A 22209-nucleotide genomic window follows, 5' to 3' on the forward strand; every position below is an offset into this window, starting at 1 on the left:
TCTCAGATCCTGAGGGATCTGGATGTCCTTGCATATGAATTGTCAAAGAAAAGCCTAATATGGAGAGTATCAAATTATTTCAAAAGTTAAAATGTAATCAGTTATCGCAAGGGGAATTGAATACAGAAGAGTGAGGTTTTGTTTCAGTTAAACAGGGCAGTGATGAGATCATGTCTGCAATACTGTGCACAGATTTGGTCATCTTTTTTCAGGAAGGATGCTGTGTTGAAAGGTGTGTGATGTTTAAACTTTAATATAACTTTTATTAAAGTGTTTGAATTTTAAATTACTGGCATATGGGTGCTGGTCTATTTTTGTTCAACGGGTTGAAAAAATAATGAAGTAATTCCTTTCGGAATCATGATCTTAAAGCAGTAAAGGCCTTCTGGAGTGTTAATAGAATTTGTTGATATTATGGGTAGTTTATAATATAAGAGAGAAACATCAAGACATTAGCATGGCACAGTCCAAGATAAACAAACTTGTTAAAAAAAAACAATTGAGATGCTTTTGGGCAGTTCAAAGGACAATTGAGTGGGATCAGAGTCAAGTACAATCTCTTCTAGAAAAAGGATATTTTTCAGAGTAATTAAGGAAATAAATTGCTTAAGTGAAAGAGTAAAATTTATGAAACTTCCAGACGAGGACAGTTTATTTAGGGCTCTGCAGATTATTAAAAACTGAAAATCTCTAAACTCTCAGCTGTGAGAGTAAGCAAAACAATGAACTCAGGACTGGAACAGAGTAGAAGCAGTTAAATCAAACATCCAACCTGAAATGGAAGGAGGTTCTTTGGATTTTTGAGTACCTTTCATATGATGGTGTTGGCAAGTGGATGGGATTTTGTTTTGCTTCTGTTTAGAAATCTTTGCAAATATGTTATATGTATATAGCTTAGTTTGTTTTATTTTTATTTATTTTATATAATAAACATCTGTCTTATTGTTAAAACCAAATCCATGGCCTTATGTGCAATGTTTCACTGAAAAACTGCCATACGACATTCAGAAAAAGCAAAATATAATCTACTGAGCCAGATTTCATTTTGGGATCGAATAGTTCAGTATAGAGTCATAGAGATGTACAACATGGAAACAGACCCTTCGGTCCAACCCGTCCATGCCGACCAGATATCCCAACCCAATCTAGTCGCACATGCCAGCACCCGGCCCATATCCCTCCAAACCCTTCCTATTCTTCTACCCATCCAAATGCCTCTTAAATGTTGCAATTGTACCAGCCTCCACCACATCCTCTGGCAGCTCATTCCATACACGTACCACCCTCTGCCTGTAAAGGTTGCCCCTTTAGGTCTCTTTTATATCTTTCCCCTCTCACTCTAAACCTATGCCCTCTAGTTCTGGACTCCCCGATCCTAGGGAAAAGACTTCATCTATTTATCCTACATGCCCCTCATAATTTTGTAAACCTCTATAAGGTCACCCCTCAGCTTCCAATGCTCCAGGGCAAATAGCCACAGCCTGTCAGCCTCTCCCTGTAGCTCAAATGTTCCAACCCTGGCAACATCCTTGTAAATCTTTTCTGAACCCTTTCAAGTTTCACAACATCTTTCCGGTAGGAAGGAGACCAGAACTGCACGCAATGTTCCAACAGTGGCCTAACCAATGTCCTGTACAGCCGCAACATGACCTCCCAACTCCTGTACTCAATACTCTGACCAATAAAGGAAAGCATACCAAATGCCTTCTTCACTATCCTATCTACCTGCGACTCTACTTTCAAGGAGTTATGAACCTGCACTCCAAGGTCTCTTTGTTCAGCAACACTCCCTAGGACCTTACCATTAAGTGTATAAGTCCTGCTAAGATTTGCTTTCCCAAAATGCAGCACCTCGCATTTATCTGAATTAAACTCCATCTGCCACTTCTCAGCCCATTGGCCCATCTGGTCCAGATCCTGTTATAATCAGAGGTAACCCTCTTCGCTGTCCACTACACCTCCAATTTTGGTGTCATCTGCAAACTTACTAACTATACCTCTTATGCTCGCATCCAAATCATTTATGTAAATGACAAAAGGTAGAGGTCCCAGCACTGATCCTTGTGGCACTCCACTGGTCACAGGCCTCCAGTCTGAAAAACAACTCTCCGCTACCACTCTCTGTCTTCTACCTTTGAGCCAGTTCTGTATCCAAATGGCTAGTTCTCCCTTTATTCCATGAGATCTAACGTTGCTAATCAGTCTCCCATGGGGAACCTTGTCGAACGCCTTACTGAAATCCATATAGATCACATCTACTGCTCTGCCCTCATCAATCTTCTTTGTTACTTCTTCAAAAAACTCAGTCAAGTTTGTGAGACATGATTTCCCATGTACAAAGCCATGTTGACTATCCCTAATCAGTCCTTGCCTTTCCAAATACATGTACATCCCGTCCCTCAGGATTCCCTCCAACAACTTGCCCACCATTGAGGTCAGGCTCACCGGTCTGTAGTTCCCTGGCTTGTCTTTACCGCCCTTCTTAAACAGTGGCACCACGTTTGCCAACCTCCAGTCTTCCGGCATCTCACCTGTGACTATTGATGATACAAATATCTCAGCAAAAGGCCCAGCAATCACTTCTCTAGCTTCCCACAGAGTTCTCGGGTACACCTGATCAGGTCCTGGGGATTTATCTACCTTCACCCGTTTCAAGACAGCCAGCACTTCCTCCTCTGTAATCTGGACATTTTGCAAGATGTCGCAATCTATTTCCCTACAGTCTATATCTTCCATATCCTTTTCCACAGTGAATACTGATGCAAAATATTCATTTCGTATCTCCCCCATTTTCTGTGGCTCCACACAAAGGCCGCCTTGCTGATCTTTGAGGGGCCCTATTCTCTCCCTAGTTATCCTTTTGTCCTTAATATGTTTGTAAAAACCCTTTGAAGTCTCCTTAATTCTATTTGCCAAAGCTATCTCATGTCCCCTTTTTGCCCTCCTGATTTCCCTCTTAAGTATACTCCGACTTCCTATATCCTCTTCTAAGGATTCACTCGATCTATCCTGTCCATACCTGACATATGCTTCCTTCTTTTTCTTAACCAAACCCTCAATTTCTTTAGTCATCCAGCATTCCCTATACCTACCAGCCTTCCCTTTCACCCTGACAGGAATATACTTTCTCTGGATTCTTGTTATCTAATTTCTGAAGGCTTCCCATTTTCCAGCCGTTCCTTTACCTGCGAATCATTACAATGTAAACTACTCTAAGACAGTTCAGAGACAGTTTATACAACATCAGAATGGGTGGTTTGTTTTTGAGAAAAGATCGGACAGACTTGGTTTAACCAGTCAGAGTTGATAAGTGAAATAGGTGACTTGACTGAAAAAGTAAGATCCTGACCAGCAGGTGTGAAGAGGATGTTTCCTCTTCTGGGAGGATCTAGAACTAGAGGTTGCTGTTTAAATATCAGGGGTCACTATTTTAAAACAGAGATGAGACAAATCCTTTTCTCTCTCAGAGATGAGTTTTTGGAACTCTTCCTAAAAAAGTGATAGAAGCAGAGTCCTTGAATATTTTTATGGCAGAGGTAGATACATTCTTGGAAAGCAAGAGTGAGAATTTGGATTTAAGATTAAAATAAAATCAATCATAATCTTACTGAAAGAAGGAGCAGGGTCGAGGGGCTCAACGACCTACACTTGCTCCTAATTCATGATGGCTCAGTGACATACAGCCAGGATGGAATGACTCTGGAAGTCTCAATGTTGACTCCAAGCCTGATGATGTCTCATAGGAGCAGGTCAAACTTGGGCCAGAGAACCTCTTGCTGATTACCATTTATTACCTTAATACAATTGATGAATCAATACTTCTCCACATTAACTGTCATTTTGAAGAACTGTAGGAAGCAAGGACACAAATATACTTAGTTTAGGGAACTTCAACATCCATTGGAAGTGGCTCAGCAGCATTATTCCTGGTTGAACTGACCAAGACTTGAATGGCATAACTGCTACAATGGGCCAGCAGCAGATGGTGAGAGAATTTACAAGGAAAACCCTGTGATTTTTGAGAAGATTTGTAGCTCAGGTTGAGGTTTAGATTGTAAGCTTGCTCGCTGAGCTGGCAGGTTTGTTGTCAGATGTTTCGTCACCATGCTAGGTAACATCATCAGTGAGCCTCTGGTGAAGCGCTGGTGTTTTGTCCAGCTTTCTATTTATGAGTCTTGGTCTCTTAAGGTGGCTGATTTCATTTCTGGATCTTTTTCTCAGAGGTAAATGGGGTCCAAATTGAAGTGTCTATTGATGGAGTTCTGGTTTGAATGCCAGACCTCAAGGGATTTCTGTGCATGTCTCTGTTTAGCCTGTCCTAGGATGGATGTGTTGTCTCAGTCGAAGTGGTGTCCTTCTACAGCTGTATGTAGGACACTAGTCTTTTGGTGGCTAGTTGGTGATTGTGTATCCTGATGGCTAGTTTTCTGTCTGTCTGTCCAATGCAGTGTTTATTACAGTCCTTACAGGTAAATTTGTAAATTACATTCGTTTTGCTGGTTGGTGGTATAAGGTATTCAAAAAAATACCTAGACAGTGTATTCAAGAAGAACGGGTACCCGATAAACACAGTCTGTCAATTCTTAAACAACAGACCCAAACAAGTAAACCACAACCCGCCCAGAAACTCTAGCCACATTACCATGCATCAAAGACATCCTGGAGATGACTACTGCACTACTCTGACCCCTTGGCATCATGATAGCCCACAAACCTACCAACACCTATAAATCTCAAAAATCATCAATACCTATGGACACAATATGCTAAAACTAGCCCGAAGATAGGAACCAACGCCATCCTTCTGAGCTCCACTTGCGCACAACTGTATTTCCTCAGGAAATCGGTATTACCAAAATGTCTGAAGTGCAAACCACTGCTCAACACCCCACAAGGCAGAGGAATATCAGAAAAGACAGCCACAGAATGCTGAGAGAAATGATTAACAATGCCTACAACTGACTCCACAAATACAATCGGGAAATTTCGTGCCAAAATACTTTATACACCAATGCGAGAGACCTTGAATGGACAAGCACACGAGAACGAGCCATCAGCATCAAACAACAGCAGACCAAGAAAAAGAAAAAACCTATCCCTACAAGAGAAATTGGACAAGCTCACACAAAAGAACAACACAGACAATTCAGAAGCTTGGATTAAAAACCAATCGGACCACTCACTAACTGACACGGTAAAAGCCGTCCTAGTAAGAGGGATGAACCACAACTTCAGAGGCGCGACAAAAAGGACTTCTTAGCAGCATTAGAATCTACCTTGAAAGACAACAGACTCACAGAATAAAACCAGCAGACCAAAGGACAGACAGTTGCACCAAGAAGGAAGGGAACACCTTCAACATACAGGAAAGGAATGCCCTAAAAGGACTCAAAAAACAGAAACGTTGTAATCCTATCTGCAGACAAAGGGCGCATGACCGTCAACCTCAGCAGAACACAGTACAGTGAAAAGATGAACGCACTGCTTGCGGATACTGACACTTGCTAACAGGTGGTGATAAACCCGACTCCATAGCCTGAAAACTGCACCACAGCTACGTTGCAGAAGCTTCATAAATCAGGCAAAATTAACAAGACAGATCTCCAAAAAATGAAACCGAATGGATTCAACACACACTGTTTCTACAGATTACACAAACCAGAGGCCTCCCTCAGACTCATAGTCTCACTCCCTGGCACACCGATAAACAGACTAGCAAAAGAACTCCAATGAAAACTGAAATCCTAGTAGACGACTCATGCCACTCCATCCATTCCACCCAAGAATTCCTGAACATCAAAGACATCAAATAATGGTCTCCTTTGATGTAATAGCCCTATTCAGACCAATTAACATCAGCCTGGCCAAAGAAACACTGATCGTGCGACTAGACGAACGAAGGACACAAACATCAGACGACACAACCTCATCAGCAAGAACAACATCCGCAAGCTAATAGACCTGTGCCCCATTTCACCTTCAATGACAAGGCCGACAAACAAATCAACAGAGCACCCGTGGGATCACCAATATCAGGCTTCTTAGCAGAAGCAGCAATGCAGAGACTTGAACGAACAACCCTCCCCATGATCAAACCCAAACTTTGAGTCCACTATGTGGATGACATCTTTGTCATCACAAAACGGAACAAATTAGTGGAAACCTACAACATCGACAACACCATCCTTAGTGGCATAAATTTCACAAAAGAGGAGGAGAACAACAAACTCTCTTTTCTAGATGTCACAGTGGAACATAATCATGCAGTTAATGGAGAACTGCAGACCAGCATCTACAGGAAAGCCACATACATACAGACCAGACACTCAACTACAGAAGTAATCATCCTAACAGCCACAAAAGGAGTTGCATCAGGACATTACTTAAACAGGCCACAACATACTGCAGCATCCAGGACCTGCCCTGCCTTATTTCTCAAAGCTTGACCTAATCTTGGGAAATAAGGCAGGGCAGGTGACTGAGGTGTCAGTGGGGGAGCACTTTGAGCCAGTGACCATAATTCTATTAGTTTTAAAATAGTGATGCTAAAGGATAGACCAGATCTAAAAGTTGAAGTTCTAAATTGGAGAAAAGCCAATTTTGACAGTATCAGGCAAGAACTTTCAAAAACTGATTGGAGTCAGATGTTCACAGGTAAAGGGATGGCTGGAAAATGGGAAGCCTTCAGAAATGAGATAATGAGAATCCAGAAAAAGTACATTCCTGTCGGGGTGAAAGGAAAGGCTGGTAGGTATATGGAATGCTGGATGACTAAAGAAATTGAGGGTGCGGTTAAGAAAAAGAAGGAAGCATATGTAAGGTACAGACAGGATAGATCGAGTGAATCCTTAGAAGAGTAGAAAGGAATTAGGAGTATACTTAAGAGGGCAATCAGGAGGGCAAAAATGGGACATGAGATAGCTTTGGCAAATAGAATTAAGGAGAATCCAAAGGGTTTTTACAAATACATTAAGGATAAAATGGTAACTAAGGAGACATTAGGGCCTCAAAGATCAGCAAGGCGGCCTTTGTGTGGAGCCGCAGAAAATGGGGGAGATACGAAATGAATAGTTTGCATCAATATTTACTATGGAAAAGGAAATGGAAGATATAGACTGTAGGGAAAGAGATGGTGACATCTTGCAAAATGTCCAGATTACAGAGGAAGAAATGCTGGATGTCTTGAAACGGGTGAAGGTGGATAAATCCCCAGGACCTGATCAGGTGTACCCTAGAACTCTGTGGGAAGCTAGAAAAGTGATTGCTGGGCCTCTTGCTGAGATATTTGTATCATCGATGGTCAGAGGTGAGGTGCCGGAAGACTGGAGGTTGGCAAACGTGGTGCCACTGTTTAAGAAGGGTGGTAAGGACAAGCCAGGGAACTATAGACTGGTGAGCCTGACCTCGGTGGTGGGCAAGTTGTTGGAGGGAATCCTGAGACAACAGACAATAGGTGCATGAGTAGGCCATTCTGCCCTTCGAGCCTGCACCACCATTCAATATGATCATGGCTGATCATCCTTAATCAGTATCCTGTTCCTGCCTTATCTCCATAACCCTTAATTCCACTATCCTTGAGAGCTCTATCCAACTATTTCTTAAATGAATTCAGAGACTGGGCCTCCACTGCCCTCTGGGGCAGAGCATTCCACACAGCCACCACTCTCTGGGTGAAGAAGTTTCTCCTCATCTCTGTCCTAAATGGTTTACCCCGTATTTTTAAGCTGTGTCCTCTGGTTCGGCACTCACCCATCAGCGGAAACATGTTTCCTGCCTCCAGAGTGTCCAATCCTTTAATAATCTTACATGTCTCAATCAGATCCTCTCTCAGTCTTCTAAACTCAAAGATATACAAGCCCAGTCGCTCTAGTCGTTCAGCGTAAGGTAGTCCTGCCATTCCAGGAATTGACCTCGTGAACCTACACTGCACTCCCTCAATAGCCAGAATGTCTTTCTTCAAATTTGGAGACCAGAACTGCACACAATATTCCAGGTGTGGTCTCACCAGGGCCCTGTACAGCTGCAGAAGAACCTCTTTGCTTCTATACTCAATCCCTCTTGTTATGAAGGCCAGCATGCTTTTAGCCTTCTTCACTACCTGCTGTACCTGCATGCTTACCTTCATTGACTGGTGTACAAGAACACCCAGATCTCTTTATACTGCCCCTTTGCCTTAATTGATTCAATTTAGGTAGTAATCTGCCTTCCTGTTCTTATCACCAAAGTGGATAACCATACATTTATCCACATTAAACTGCATCTGACCACTCACCTAACTTGTCCAGGTCATCCTGTAATCTCCTAACATCCTCCTCACATTTCACCCTGCATCATCAGCAAATTTGCTAATGTTATTACTAATACCATCTTCTATATCATTAATATATATTGTAAAAAGCTGCGGTCCCAGCTCTGATCTCTGCGGTACCACACTGGTCACTGCCTGACATTCCAAAATTGAGCCACTTATCACTACTCTTTGTTTCCTGTCAGCCATCCAACTTTCAATCCAAGTTAGTACTTTGCCCCCAATACCATGCGCCCTAATTTTGCTCACTAACCTCCTATGTGGGACTTTATCAAAAGCTTTCTGAACGTCCAGGTACACTACATTTACTGATCTCCCTCATCCATATACAGAGTTACATCCTCAAAAGATTCCAGAAGATTAGTCAAGCATGATTTCCCCTTCATAAATCCATGCTGACTCTGACCTATCCTGTTACTACTATCCAGATGTGTCGTAATTTCATCCTTTATAATAGACTCCAGCATCTTTCCCACCACTGAGGTCAGACTAACTGGTCTATAATTTCCTGCTTTCTCTCTCCCACCTTTCTTAAAAAGTGGTACAACATTAGCCACCCTCCAATCCACAGGAACTGATCCCGAATCTATCGAACTCTGGAAAATAATCACCAACGCATCCACGATTTCTCGAGCCACTTCCTTCAGTACCCTGGGATGTAGACCATCAGGCCCCGGGGACTTATCAACCTTCAGACCTAACAGTCTCTCCAACACCAATTCCTGGCAAATATAAATTCCCTTCAGCTCAGGTCCTTCAGCCACTGTTACCTCAGGGAGATTGCTTGTGTCTTCCCCAGTGACCACAGATCTGAAGTATCAATTCAATTCCCCATAATATATTCCCGTTTCTGTCTTCAAGGGCCCAATTTTAGTCTTAACCATTTTTTTGCCTTTCACATACCTAAAAAAGCTTTTACTATCCACCTTTATATTTTTGGCCAGTTTACCTTCATTTTTTCTCTGCGTATTTCCTTCTTAGTAATCCTCTGTTGTTCTTTAAAAGCTTCCTAGTCCTCCATTTTCCCACTTATGTTTGCTATGTTAAACTTTTTCTCTTTTAACTTTATATGCTTCTTAACTTCCCTCGTCAGCCACGGCCACCCATGCCTCCTCCTAGGATCTCTCTTCCTTTTTGGAATGAACTGATCCTGCATCTTCTGCATTATACACAGAAATATCTGCCATTGTTCCTCCATTGTCATCCCTGAGGGACAGAATGTACATGTATTTGGAAAGGCAAGGACTGATTAGGGATAGTCAACATGGCTTTGTGTGTGGGAAATCATGTCTCACAAACTTGATTGAGTTTTTTGAAGAAGTAACAAAGAAGATTGATGAGGGCAGAGCAGTAGATGTGATCTATATGGACTTCAGTAAGGCGTTCGACAAGGTTCCCCATGGGAGACTGGTTAGCAAGGTTAATCTCATGGAATAAAGGGAGAACTAGCCATTTGGATACAGAACTAGCTCAAAGGTAGAAGATAGAGAGTGGTGGCGGAGGGTTGTTTTTCAGACTGGAGGCCTGTGACCAGTGGACTGCCACAAGGATCGGTGCTGGGTCCTCTACCTTTTGTCATTTACATAAATGATTTGGATGCGAGCATAAGAGGTACAGTTATTAAGTTTGCAGATGACACCAAAATTGGAGGTGTAGTGGACAGTGAAGAGGGTTACCTCAGATTACAACAGGATCTGGACCAGATGGGCCAATGGGCTGAGAAGTGGCAGATGGAGTTTAATTCAGATAAATGCGAGGTGCTGCATTTTGGGAAAGCAAATCTTAGCAGGACTTATATACTTAATGGTAAGGTCCTCGGGAGTGTTGCTGAGGGTGGTGGATTCCCTCCAACAACTTGCCAACCACCGACGTCAGGCTCACTGGTATATAGTTCCCTGGCTTGTCTTTACCGCTCTTCTTAAACAGTGGCAACACGTTAGCCAACTTCCAGTCTTCTGGCACCTCACCCATGACTATCGATGATACAAATATCTCAGCAAGAGGCCCAGCAATCACTACCCTAGCTTCCCACAGAGTTCTCGGGTACATCTGATCAGGTCCTTGGGACTTATCCACTTTTATGCATTTCAAGACATCCAGCACTTCCTCCTTTGTAATATGGACATTTTTCAAGATGTCACCATCTATTTTCCTACACTCCATATCTTCCATGTCTTTTTCCACTCCTCCGCCTCCAAGCACAAGTTCCCTCCACTTTCCCTGATTGGCCCTACCTTCGGTCTGGCCATCCTCTTGTTCCATGAAAACCTTGGAAGTTTCCTTGATAATAATTACATTTTGTTTTGCTTCAAGGACTGCAGCCTCCTCTGATTCAATTTTTTTCTTATGGAACCATTCTGGATCTTTCAGCCGCTCTAGCAATAGGCTTTTCCCCAGTATGGGCCTCAACATAGTCCTTTTTGGCAAATGAAATTGCACAGTGCATAGAAAGCCACTATAGTTGGCCAAACAATATAGAAGTGGAATAAAGCCCTCCTCCAAATTAGTCTAGGCACTTGAAGTGGTCACTCAATTTCCCAATTGTTTGCTCTCTGATTTTGAGAGCTCTTGTATATGTTTCTTGCAACTCTTCTCTATTGCAGAGACAGGTTCTCTCATTGGTTCATTGTTATGTTTCCAAACAGTACTTCAAATTAAGTCTGCCCCAGTATTGTGGAAACTTGGCAGAACTGAGGGGGCTTGATATGTGGATGCTGAGACAATGCTTCCCCTTGTGAGGTTCAAAACTCAGGGGACGCAGTTTATAATTAAGTGGTATCATATTTAAGATGGAGATGGTAAGGATTTTGTTCTCTCCCAGAGTGTCATGAGGGTTTGGAACGCTCTCAAAGAACAATGTTGGCAGGGTCCCTAATATTTTTAATGCAGAGATAGATAGATTTTTGACTGACAGGCAAGTCAAATGTTTTCCAGTGCAGGCAGGGCCACACTTCGATTATCCACAATCTTATTGAAGAACAAAGCATACTCAATGGGCCAAATGGCCAATTCTTGCTCTTAATACATTTGCAACCACTTGTTTGCTATACATTCTCTTTCATTAAATTTGTACTTCAATTGCACATTACTCAACTATTTTTGGCATTATGCTTATTTCACATCTGTTAGTTTGTTTGCAAATTCATCTGAAAATAAGATTATGGTAAATAAAATTGATGTTCATGAGAAATGTGCCCTATATCTAAGCTTTCTAACATATGAGTAACAATGGATATAACAGATAAGAGATAACTAATTGAATTATAAAGTACTGAACAGTACAACAAACTAAAATTTAAATTAATTTAGTAGCCAACTGGAAAATAAATTAAATAAAACAATTAAATAAATTAGGGAATAAATACAGCAGGTTAAAAAATGGCAGTTTGTGGAGTCTAAAGAGAGTTCACTGATCAGAAGGGTGTATACAGGGAATAAAAAATTAGTAATCCTATAAAAGAACTTAATGAACCTGTATGAAAAATAATTACAAGCTGGGAACAAAAGCAGCAACAAAGTATTCATGGTGGCAACACAATTTGGACAGCCAAATCAAGGTTAAGCCATACTTTTAATCATATGGATATACAGGATTGAATTTGTCCAAGCCATTTTTTTTGTACTATACACTTAAATGAGACATTTTATTTGTGTTTTCTTTAGCCTTTAAGAAGTTAACTTCTGAAACCATTCAAACATGGTCACCCTTCTACGCTCAAAATATATTTGTCACTCTTTCCTGTATCCTTTACTTGGACTGTGCAATTTAGTTGAATGATGATGAATGACCATTGCTCACATTATTCTAAACCTGGCCCAACCAGTATACTTTTTAACCTGACTAAAGTGTATTTCTGCATTCTACTTATTCACTGAAATTTTAGTGTAGTTTTTTAAATTATAACACCACACGATGGTCGAGTTAATGATTTGTCTGCCAATCTCTTTCCAAGTCACCTTGTCATAGAGTCCTACAGCACAAAGACAGGCCCTTCGACCCAAATTGGTCCATACTAACCAAAATGTCCCTCCATGCTTATCCCATTTCCTTGCACTTGGCCCTTTCCTATCCATGTATCTGTCCAAATGCCTTGTAAATGTTGTTAATCTACCCGCCTCAAACACTTTGGCTGGCAGCTCATTCTATATACATACCACCCGCTGTGTAAAAACACTGTCCCTCAGGTTCCCTTTTATTCTTTCCTCTCTAACCTTAAAATGATGCCCTCTAGTCCTTGATTCCCCAACCCTGGGAATAAAACTGAGTGTATTCACCCTATCCATGCCTCTCATGATATACACTTCTATACGATTCCCCCCTCAGTCTCACTAAAGAAAAATGTCCTAGCTTGTCCCGCATCTCCCTATAACTCAGTCCCTGGCAACATCCCTGTAAATTTCTTCTGCACTCTTTCCAGTTTAATAACATCCTTCCTACAGCAAGGTGACCAAACGGAATACAATACTCTTAAGTGTGGCCTCACCAACATCCTGTACAACTGCAACATAACTTCCCAACTTCTATACTCAATGCCCTGACTGATGGACGCCAATGTGCCAAAAGTCTTCTTCACTGCCCTGTCTGCTTGTGTCTCCACTTTCAGAGAACCATGCACCTGAACTCCAAGGTCCCTCTGTTCCACTATACTCCCAAAGGTGCTATCAATCACCATGAAATTCCTGTCTTGATTTGACTTTCCAAAATGCAAGACCTCACACTTATCTATATAAAATCCATTTGCCATTTCTTGGCCCACTTCCCCAGCTGATCAAGGTCCTGCTGCAATTTCTGAAAACCTTCCTCACTGACCACAATACCACCTATTTTAGTGTCACCTGCAAACTTACTAATCATGCCTTGTACATTCTCATCCAAATCATTGACAGCAATGGGCCTAGTACCAACCCCTGAGGTCCATTACTAGTCAGTGGCCTCTGCTTCCTACCATCAAGCCAATTGTGTATCCAATTTTCCAGCTCGCCCTGGATTCCATGCGATCTAACCTTCCAGAGCAGCCTACCATGTGGAACCTTATCAAAGGCCTTACTGAAGTCCATATAGACTACATTTACCACCCTGCCCTCTTTAAACTTCCTGGTCACTTCATCAAAGAACTCTAACAAATTTGTGAGGCATGATCCCCCATGCACAAAACCATGCTGACTACTTTTAATCAAACCCTGTCTTTCCAAATGCATGTCTAACTTATCCCTCAGAATTTTCTCAAGTAATTTACCTACTACAGATTTTAAGCTGACTGGTCTATAATTCCAAGTTTATCTTTGCAGCCATCTTGAATAAGAGCTCCCTTCCAGTCTTCCAGGACCTCACAACTGGCTAACAATGGTGCAAAACTTTCAGGCAGGGCCTCTGCAATTTCTTCTCTAGCCTCTTGCAGGGTTCTTGGAAATATCTGGTCAAGATCAGATTTATCCACTTTCATACATGCCAATACGTCCAACACTTCCTCGACTGTGATATGTACCTTGTATTCATTCTATTACATTAAATATGTACTTCAGTTGCACATTATTCAACCTTCATTGGCATTACATTTATTTCCCATCTGTTTGCTTGTTTGCAAATTCACCTGCAAACTCTATTTGCATATTTAATTTAATGCACTGCCCTCATTAGTGTTATCTCTCACGAAGATAATCCTGTAGTAGAATTCAAATTTGATGTATGTATTAAAGCTAATACAATAATTTTTTTTTTCCCCGAAGAAAACTGACAGAAGTTGAAGACAGAATGGAATCCTTTCATCCAAATTATTTGTCTAAGCTGGTGCAGTTAAGTCTGTGGTGCATGAAACATTTGTGCCTTAAAGCACTTGACAGTATTACTGCAATGTAATGGTTCTGTATAAATTGTATTAAAAGCAATCAACATATAATCTAAAACCAATAAAAATAGGCAGATTCAGGTCTCTGATTGCAATTTAAAATTTGAATGACATGAATAAGAAATATAACCTTTGGAAAGTTCGACAAAAAAATTGAATTACATTAAAAGTGCTTTTCCTAAAATTTTCAAGATATCAAATAATAGCATTATAAAAGGTGTAGTATATAAATTATACTTTTTTGAATTCAAATTCAAAACAAAGGCAGGTTCATGTGAATCGATTCTTTGAACGGTTGTTTCTGAAAAGGTCAGAAACATTGATCTCAAGAAAGCCTGTGACTGCTGTAGAATGCCTATAGTATTAATAGTGTTGGAAATGTTTTTCTGTCATTTTTTTTTCAGTTTTAGTTTGGAACTGAGTTGAAGCTGAGAGTTGAATTTTGGACTTTGAGCAGCAGTTTGTTTTAAAGAAAGTTTAAAAAGCAAACAAACTGCTTTTTGTAAATGGGAACTGACCTGGAAAGTTAATTGTAGGTTAATTAGGGAATAAGAGATACCAGACTCCAAGGTTAAAGTTTAAACAAAAATTAACAATTTATTATTAATGGTGTAACTTTAGTAGGTTGGAATTAGATTAGTTAGGTGATTGTTTTTGACTGGCTTCGATGAGATGGGCCAAAGGGCCTTTTTCTGTATGACTTGATTATTAGTCTAAGAAATCAGAAGTTGCACAATATCAGGATATAGTCCAACAGGTTTATTTGAAATCACAAGTTTTTGGAGCATTGCTCCTTTATCAGGTAAAGCATTGAAATATTGAAAAAGAAAGAAAGAGATTAAACTGGTTTGGACTGTGTTTTGGGCAGAAGAGTGTGGCTGTGAAAGTTGCTGAAAGGAATTTTGGTTGCTTTCTAGTTATCTTCCACTTATCTAATTATTGCAAGTTTTGAGAGAAGAACACCAGTTTTAAGATATATGTAAAGGTCTTCAGAGATATGTGGAGGCTGTTTGAATTGACAGGTGCCTTTGGAATTCAAGCAAGATATACAGTTCTAAATGTCTATGAACAACTCATTATCTAAGAATTGCATGAAGGTTTAGCAAACGTTTCAAAACTGCTTAAGTGATCTAGCTAGATAGAACTCTAATTTTTCTTTTACATTATCTCTTAACAGTGTCTATCAGTCTGTGTGAGAGAGTTGGGGTCTTGATCAAAGATTGGGTTTAAATCTCAGACATTAATAAACCAGTAAGGTACAACTGGGCATTTTGAAGCGAAATGAATATTTTAATTTAAATGTGCTACAATATTTAGTGTTAACAAGTCTGACTGGTGTGACTTGCTATCCCTCTGATATAACAACGGATAAAATGTCTCTACTGTGGGTTTATGATTTGATTTGATTTAGTATATTATTGTCACGTGCGCTGAGGAATAGTGAGAAGTGCTGGCACATGTGCTTTACAGGCAGAAAATACTATACAGCTACATTAGAGTAGCACAACAAAGTGCAGGATACCACGTTACAGGTGCCAAGAAGGTGCAGAGAGGGATCACATTAACATTAAAGAGGTTAATTCAAAAGTTTGATAATAGTGGGAAAGGTGCTGTTCTTGAATTGTGCATTCATGCATACAAACTTTTATATCTTCTGGCCGACTAAGTGGGAGGGGTCTGCTGGTTGCCTTTCTGAGGCAACGGGAAGTTTAGATGAAGTTAATGGATGGGAGGTTGGTTTGTGTGATGGATGGGAGGTTGGTTTGTGTGATGAACTAGACTGCGTTCACAACTCTCCGTAGTTTCATTTGGTCTTGGGAAGAGCAGTTGCCATAACATGCTGTGATGTATCCACATAAGATGGTGCATCTACAAACATTTGTAAGAGTTTTTATGAACATGCCGAATTTTCTTAGCCTCCTGAGGAAGTAAAGGCATTGCTGTCCAAGGCGTGGTCCGTAGTGTCAACATGAGTGGACCAGAATAGATTATGACAGAGTAAACACATTACGGCAATTAGTTTAATTTTGACTTCAGAACAGAAAGTTAAAAGCTTTCCTTCAGAAGTATGTGGAGTTCAATTCAGAGGGTAGAATTGTTTCTCCTAACAGGAGAATCAAGTCAGTTCAGAGGAACCAGTCAGTTCAGCAGAAGTGGTTACTAGTCAGTGGAACTTCTAAGGATCGAGAGTTTAGACTGAAATCTTCAACATGTTAGAACTGAAAATATTTAGCCATCGGATTCATACCAGTAGATCTAGGAAGGAATTGCTAAAAACAAAAACAACAGTCTGAACAATCGAAGGGAAAGAAGTTGAAAAGCGTCAATTAAATAAATATTTTAAAAGGTGAGGAAGGAGGGGTAGTTCGCTGGGACTGAGACTCTGGCACAGATGGTGTTGGGAAATATGTTGAAAATTCATTTTGACGTTTGTGTTAAGATCTTTCTGTCTTTTATATATAGTTTTGTATATTTCTTCTTTTACCTGATAAACTTACATTCTGATACAGAACATCTGCAGCCTCAAGTGACTAACCATCACATTAACCAACTGCACAAATTAAACACATAACCTATCAAGCCAGATTTATTCTGGGATCTGACTTATTAAATATTACCTTCAGCTGGGACCATAACAACAGATGTGCACCTTTTTAAGGCAGCACTTAATCTCTCAACCAAAAAAAAGCATGGTAAATCAATGATTCTCTGGGTAATAAAAAAGAGAAAAGTTCTGTAAGTCACTTGCTACATAGGTTGAACACATTGCTGCAATCACAATACCTTTTAATACATATTATGCTATGATTGCATCCAGATGAAGGATCATTTCTTAAAATGAAACCATCAAAGATTGGATTTCTCTAAATTATTTACAATGGTTAGAAGATTGTTACTTTCCAAGAGCAAAACGTGACAAGTATTCTCCATATTAGGCTCAGCCACAGAATATAGCAACACAGGCTTGGATGTGTAACAGCTTGCCTTCACACATCACACAGATGCACCTGGAAGAGATTGCTAGTATGCTTGTCTAATCTAGGCAGATAGCTCTGAACTGAATGCCTATTTTGAAGATGCCAGGTACACTTTCCCATTTTACCTCTATACGTTAAGTGATAGAGAATTTATCGTTAAATAATGAGGTGAAAGCATTTATCTATAAACTAGCTATTATTGCAATAAGAAACCTAGCATTGGCTATTTTAGCCCTAAATTTCATATCTGGGCAATGTATTTAAAGGCGTCCTGACTAAATGCTCTGCTTAAGCTTGTTATTTATTTTTGAGCATGAGTCTGTTGTTTGTTTACAGGACTCTGAGGTCATAAATTCACATTTCTCCATTGACAAGGGGTATTTTCCATTTTTAATATTTACGGAAATAGAACTGCATTCAAACACAAATCATGAAGATACCGGAAAACTACAGCACATTGTGATAGTACATATAATACATATAAAAGTTGAATAGTGTGAATAAATTAGCTTCCCATGTGTAAATGAAACATTTTTCCTCTGAAACCTTGAAAGCTGCAAAGTTAATTATGTTCTGAGCACTATGGTCAAATCACAGATTGAACTATGCATGAACTGTATCACACAAAAGCCTACGTCCAGAATATTTGACAACCATAAAAGAGACTCACCTCCTTGTGGTCCAACTGTAATGTTGGTTTGAGCTGATCACGAAGGCTGCAGAGCTGCTTCTTTTCTTCATCCTGGTTCTGCTTGATCTGAAACAAAGCCAGGAAAGAAATTTTAATTAAAAATGCTTCTCAGGAGTTGAGCCCACACATTTTGAAAGGAATTTCCTAGATGAGCTCTTTCATAATGTCAAATTACTTAAACCTATTAACAAATAACTCCTAAATAAAAGCAAAATACTGAGGATGCAGAAAATTATGGAAAAACTCAGCAAGTCTGCCAGCATCAGGGGAGAGAATCAGATATGACTCCCCTGTGAAACAGATGTACAAATAAAGGACAAAATTCAATGCAAGGAAGTGTTAGATAACTCATTTAGGTAAGAAGATGAGGAAAAGCAATGAGTGCTAAATAGTAGAATTTAAAAACGATAAAGGATGAGACTTGGGGAATTTTTTGCACACAAAATCTTTGAAGGTGGGCAAGTCAGAGTAACAAAGCATTTGAGATCCTGGGATTTATAAAGTGAGGCATAGAATATAGAAAAGCTAAGATTAAATCTAATAGAGATGCTTAAATTTGTGCATGCTTAGATAGAGTAAATAAGGAGGAACTGTTTTCAACGGCAGAAGGATTGATAACCAGAAGGTAATGACTGAAGGTGACTTGCAAAAGGACTAGACTTTATTCAAGGGCAAATGTTTCAATAAAAATTATGCATGGGATTTGGAATGCATTGCCTAATAGCATGGTGGATACAGATTCAATTGTTGACTTCAAAATGGAATTGAATAAATGCTAGTAAAAAAAACTGTAGGGATTGGTGGAAAGAAGGGTAAACAGAAATAACCATGCTGCTCTGAATAGGCTAGTAAAGTCTTAATGATCTTCTCTCTGTGCTTCAGTGCTTCTATGTATTATTTGATTCTATTTTGTATTTTAAGGGTGACCAATACATGTTCCTTGGGATAAAAAAAATTATGAGTGAGACAAAGCATGACGCTGATGCTTGCCTCATAGCAATTTAATATTGGGATCAGTGTCACTTCTTTAGAGTAATACTTCATGTCCTTTCTTAGAGCCACCAGAAAATTAAATGGACACCCCTCAGCCTCCGATGCTCCAGGAAAAACAATCCCAGCCTCTTCAATCTCTCCCTATTGCTCAGGTCCTCCAACCCAGGCAACATGCTTGCAAATCTTTTCTGAACTCTTTCAAGTTTCACATGCTTTTGATAGGAAGGAGACCAGAATTGCATGCAATATTCCAAAAGTGGCCTTACCAATGTCCAGTACAGCCGCTAAATGACCTCCTAACTCCTATATTCAGTACTCTGACCAATAAAGGAAAGCATACCAAACGCCTTCTTCACTATTCTATCTACCCGTGACTCCACTTTCAAGGAGCTATGAACCTGTACTCCAAGGTCTCTTTATTCAGCGACACACCCTAGGACCTTAGCATTAAGTGTCTAAGTCCTGCTAAGATCTGCTTTCCCACAGTGCACAACCTCGCATTTATCTAAATTAAATTCCACCTGCCACTCCTTAGACCATTGGTTCATCTGATCAAGATCCCGTTGTAACCTGAGGTAACCTTCTTCGCTGGGCATGACACCTCCAATTTTGGTGTCATCTGCAAACTTACTAACTATACCTCCTATTTTCACATCCAAATCATTTATATAAATGACAAAAAGTAGTGGACCCAGCACCAATCCATGTGACATTCCACTGGTCACAGGCTTCCAGTCCAAAAAACAACCCTCCACCACCATCCTCTGTCTTCTACCTTTGAGCCAGTTCCGTATCCAAATGGCTAGTTCTCCCTTTATTCCATGAGATTAACCTTGCTAACCAGTCTCCCATGAGGAACCTTGTCAAACGCCTTACTGAAGTCCATATAGATCACATCTACTGCTCTGCCCTCATCAATCTTCTTTGTTACTTCTTCAAAAAACTCAATCAAGTTTGTGAGACATGATTTCCCACGCACAAAGCCATGTTGACTATCCCTAATCAGACCTTGCCTTTCCAAATACATATACATCATGTCCCTCAAGATTCGTTCCAACAACTTGCTAACCACTGACGCCAAGCTCACCGGTTTATAGATCCCTGGCTTGTCCTTACTACCTTTCTTAAATAGTGGGACCACGTTAGCCCATCTCCAGTCTTCTGGCACCAGTGACTATCGATGATAAAAATATCTCAGCAATGGGCCTAGCAATCATTTCTCTCGCTTCCCACAGAGTTCCAGGGTATACCTGATCAGGTCCTGGAGATTTATCTATCTTTATGCATTTCAAGACATCCAGCACTTCCTCCTCTGTAATATGGACATCTTCCAAGATGTCACCACCTAAATCCTGAGTATGGGATCTCAGAAAGGAAGTTGAGGGGAAAAAGGGGTGAAGGTTAAAAGGGGAAGAAGGGCAGCGGGCATGACCTTCAGGGTGATAGAGTGTTTGGTGCATCTATTTGGTCAGGAGTTTGCAAAGTAGATGTCCCCCATCTCGCTTGACACTAGCCTGTACAGCTAATACTGCTTGGCCTCCTTCTATTAGTTAAGATACTAGTGATGGTTTTTTGAGGCCATTAATCGGTCATTAGACAGTGATGTGCCTTGAAAGTTCAAGGATGAGTGGGCCACCTGTCTACCCTCTGCAGTCCTATACAAGCTGAGACAGATAAGTAGCTGGTGGTAAGGCCACTCACTGGATTTTATATACACTCCCCAACACCCCCACTCAGAAATGCCTTATTAGAGGAATGCAAACTTTAGTGCAATGATTTATTGACTATTTGATTATGTTTGTTTTCATATATTCCTTCTTTGGTAGATCTAATTAATTTCCCTCCTCTGCTTTCTTCTGAGGTCCTGTGAATTTTTTTGAGAGCACAACCACAATGTAAAAAATGTTTCTTCATGACATCTCTGGTTCTTTTGCAAATTACTTCAACTCTGAATTTTTTGGTACCAGCTTCAAAAACATTTTCTTCTTTTATACTGTAACAAATACTACATTCCCTTGTTACTATCTTCTCTAAAGTTAATAATGTAGTTCCTCCAGTCTCTTCACATAATGGAACTTCCACATGTTTGCTACAATTCTAATAAATCTTTTCTCCACATCCTTCTTGCAGTTTGTAGCCCAGAATTAAAAAGAATATTCCAATGGATGCCCAACCACTGTTTTAGAATTTTTCAGCCTAACATTCTTGCTTCTATACATGAATCCTTCTTTAGACAAATTAATAGATTCCAAATTTTTTTTAAAAATACACTTTTAACTCGTTATTCCACGTTCAAAGATTTACATACATGTACAATAGGAAACTTATAACAACTTTTGGATTCCAAGATGAGAAACTTAGTTTGAAGAAGGTGGACTGTTCTCCTTAGAACTGGAAATGTGTTGCTGGAAAAGCGCAGCAGGTCAGGCAGCATCCAGGGAACAGGAGAATCGACGTTTCGGGCATAAGCCCTTCTTCAGGAATGGGGAAAGTTTGTCCAGCAGGCTAAGATAAAAGGTAGGGAGGAGGGACTTGGGGGAGGGGCGTCGGAAATGTGATAGGTGGAAAGAGGTCAAGGTGAGGGTGATAGGTCAGACTGGGGTGGGGGTGGAGAGGTCGGGAAGAAGATCTCAGGTTAGGAAGGCGGTGCTGAATTCGATGGATTTGACTGAGACAGGGTGGGGGGAGGGGAAATGAGGAAACTGGTGAAATCCGAGTTCATCCCTTTGTGGTTGGAGGGTTCCTAGCCGGAAGATGAGGCGTTCTTCCTCCAACCGTCGTTTTGTTGTGGTCTGACGATGGAGGAGTCCAAAGACCTGCATATCCTTGGTGGAGTGGGAGGGGGAATTGAAATGTTGAGCTACAGGGTGGTTGGGTTGGTTGGTCCGGGTGTCCCAGAGGTGTTCTCTGAAACGCTCCGCAAGTAGCCGGCCTGTCTCCCCAATATAGAGGAGGCCACATCGGGTGCAGAGGATGCAATAGATGATGTGTGTGGAGGTGCAGGTGAATCTGTGGCGGATATGGAAGTTTCCTTTGGGGCCTTGGAGGGAGGTGAGGGGGGAGGTGTGGGCGCAAGTCTTGCACCTCCTGCGGTTGCAGGGGAAGGTGCCGGGAGTGGAGGTTGGGTTGGTGGGGGGTGTGGATCTGACGAGGGAGTCACGGAGGGAGTGGTCTTTACGGAATGCTGATAGGGGAGGGGAGGGAAATATATCCTTGGTGGTGGGGTCCGTTTGGAGGTAGCGGAAATGACGACGGATGATGCGCTGTACATGGAGATTTGTGGGGTGGCAGGTGAGGACCAGTGGGGTTCTGTCCTGGTGGCGGTTGGAGGGGCGGGGTTCAAGGGCGGAGGAGCGGGAAGTGGAAGAGATGCGGTGGAGGGCATCGTCGACC

At 40.9% G+C, this 22209-nt stretch overlaps 1 protein-coding gene across 2 annotated transcripts in view; it reads right to left on the reverse strand.

Moving 5' to 3' along the window:
- unm_sa1614 (un-named sa1614) overlaps positions 1-22209 on the reverse strand; it is a 268689-nt gene that overhangs the window by 92356 nt on the left and 154124 nt on the right. For both annotated transcript variants that reach the window (XM_087994717.1, XM_087994716.1), the window contains exon 9: positions 17803-17889. In XM_087994717.1, coding sequence (XP_087850843.1) covers positions 17803-17889 — 87 coding nt within the window. The remainder of the gene's footprint in view (positions 1-17802; positions 17890-22209) is intronic.

The sequence above is a fragment of the Chiloscyllium plagiosum genome, unplaced genomic scaffold (genome assembly GCF_037043375.1).
Source record: "Chiloscyllium plagiosum isolate Xiang-an unplaced genomic scaffold, Cpla_swu_hap1 HiC_scaffold_15, whole genome shotgun sequence".
Lineage (NCBI taxonomy): Eukaryota > Metazoa > Chordata > Chondrichthyes > Orectolobiformes > Hemiscylliidae > Chiloscyllium > Chiloscyllium plagiosum.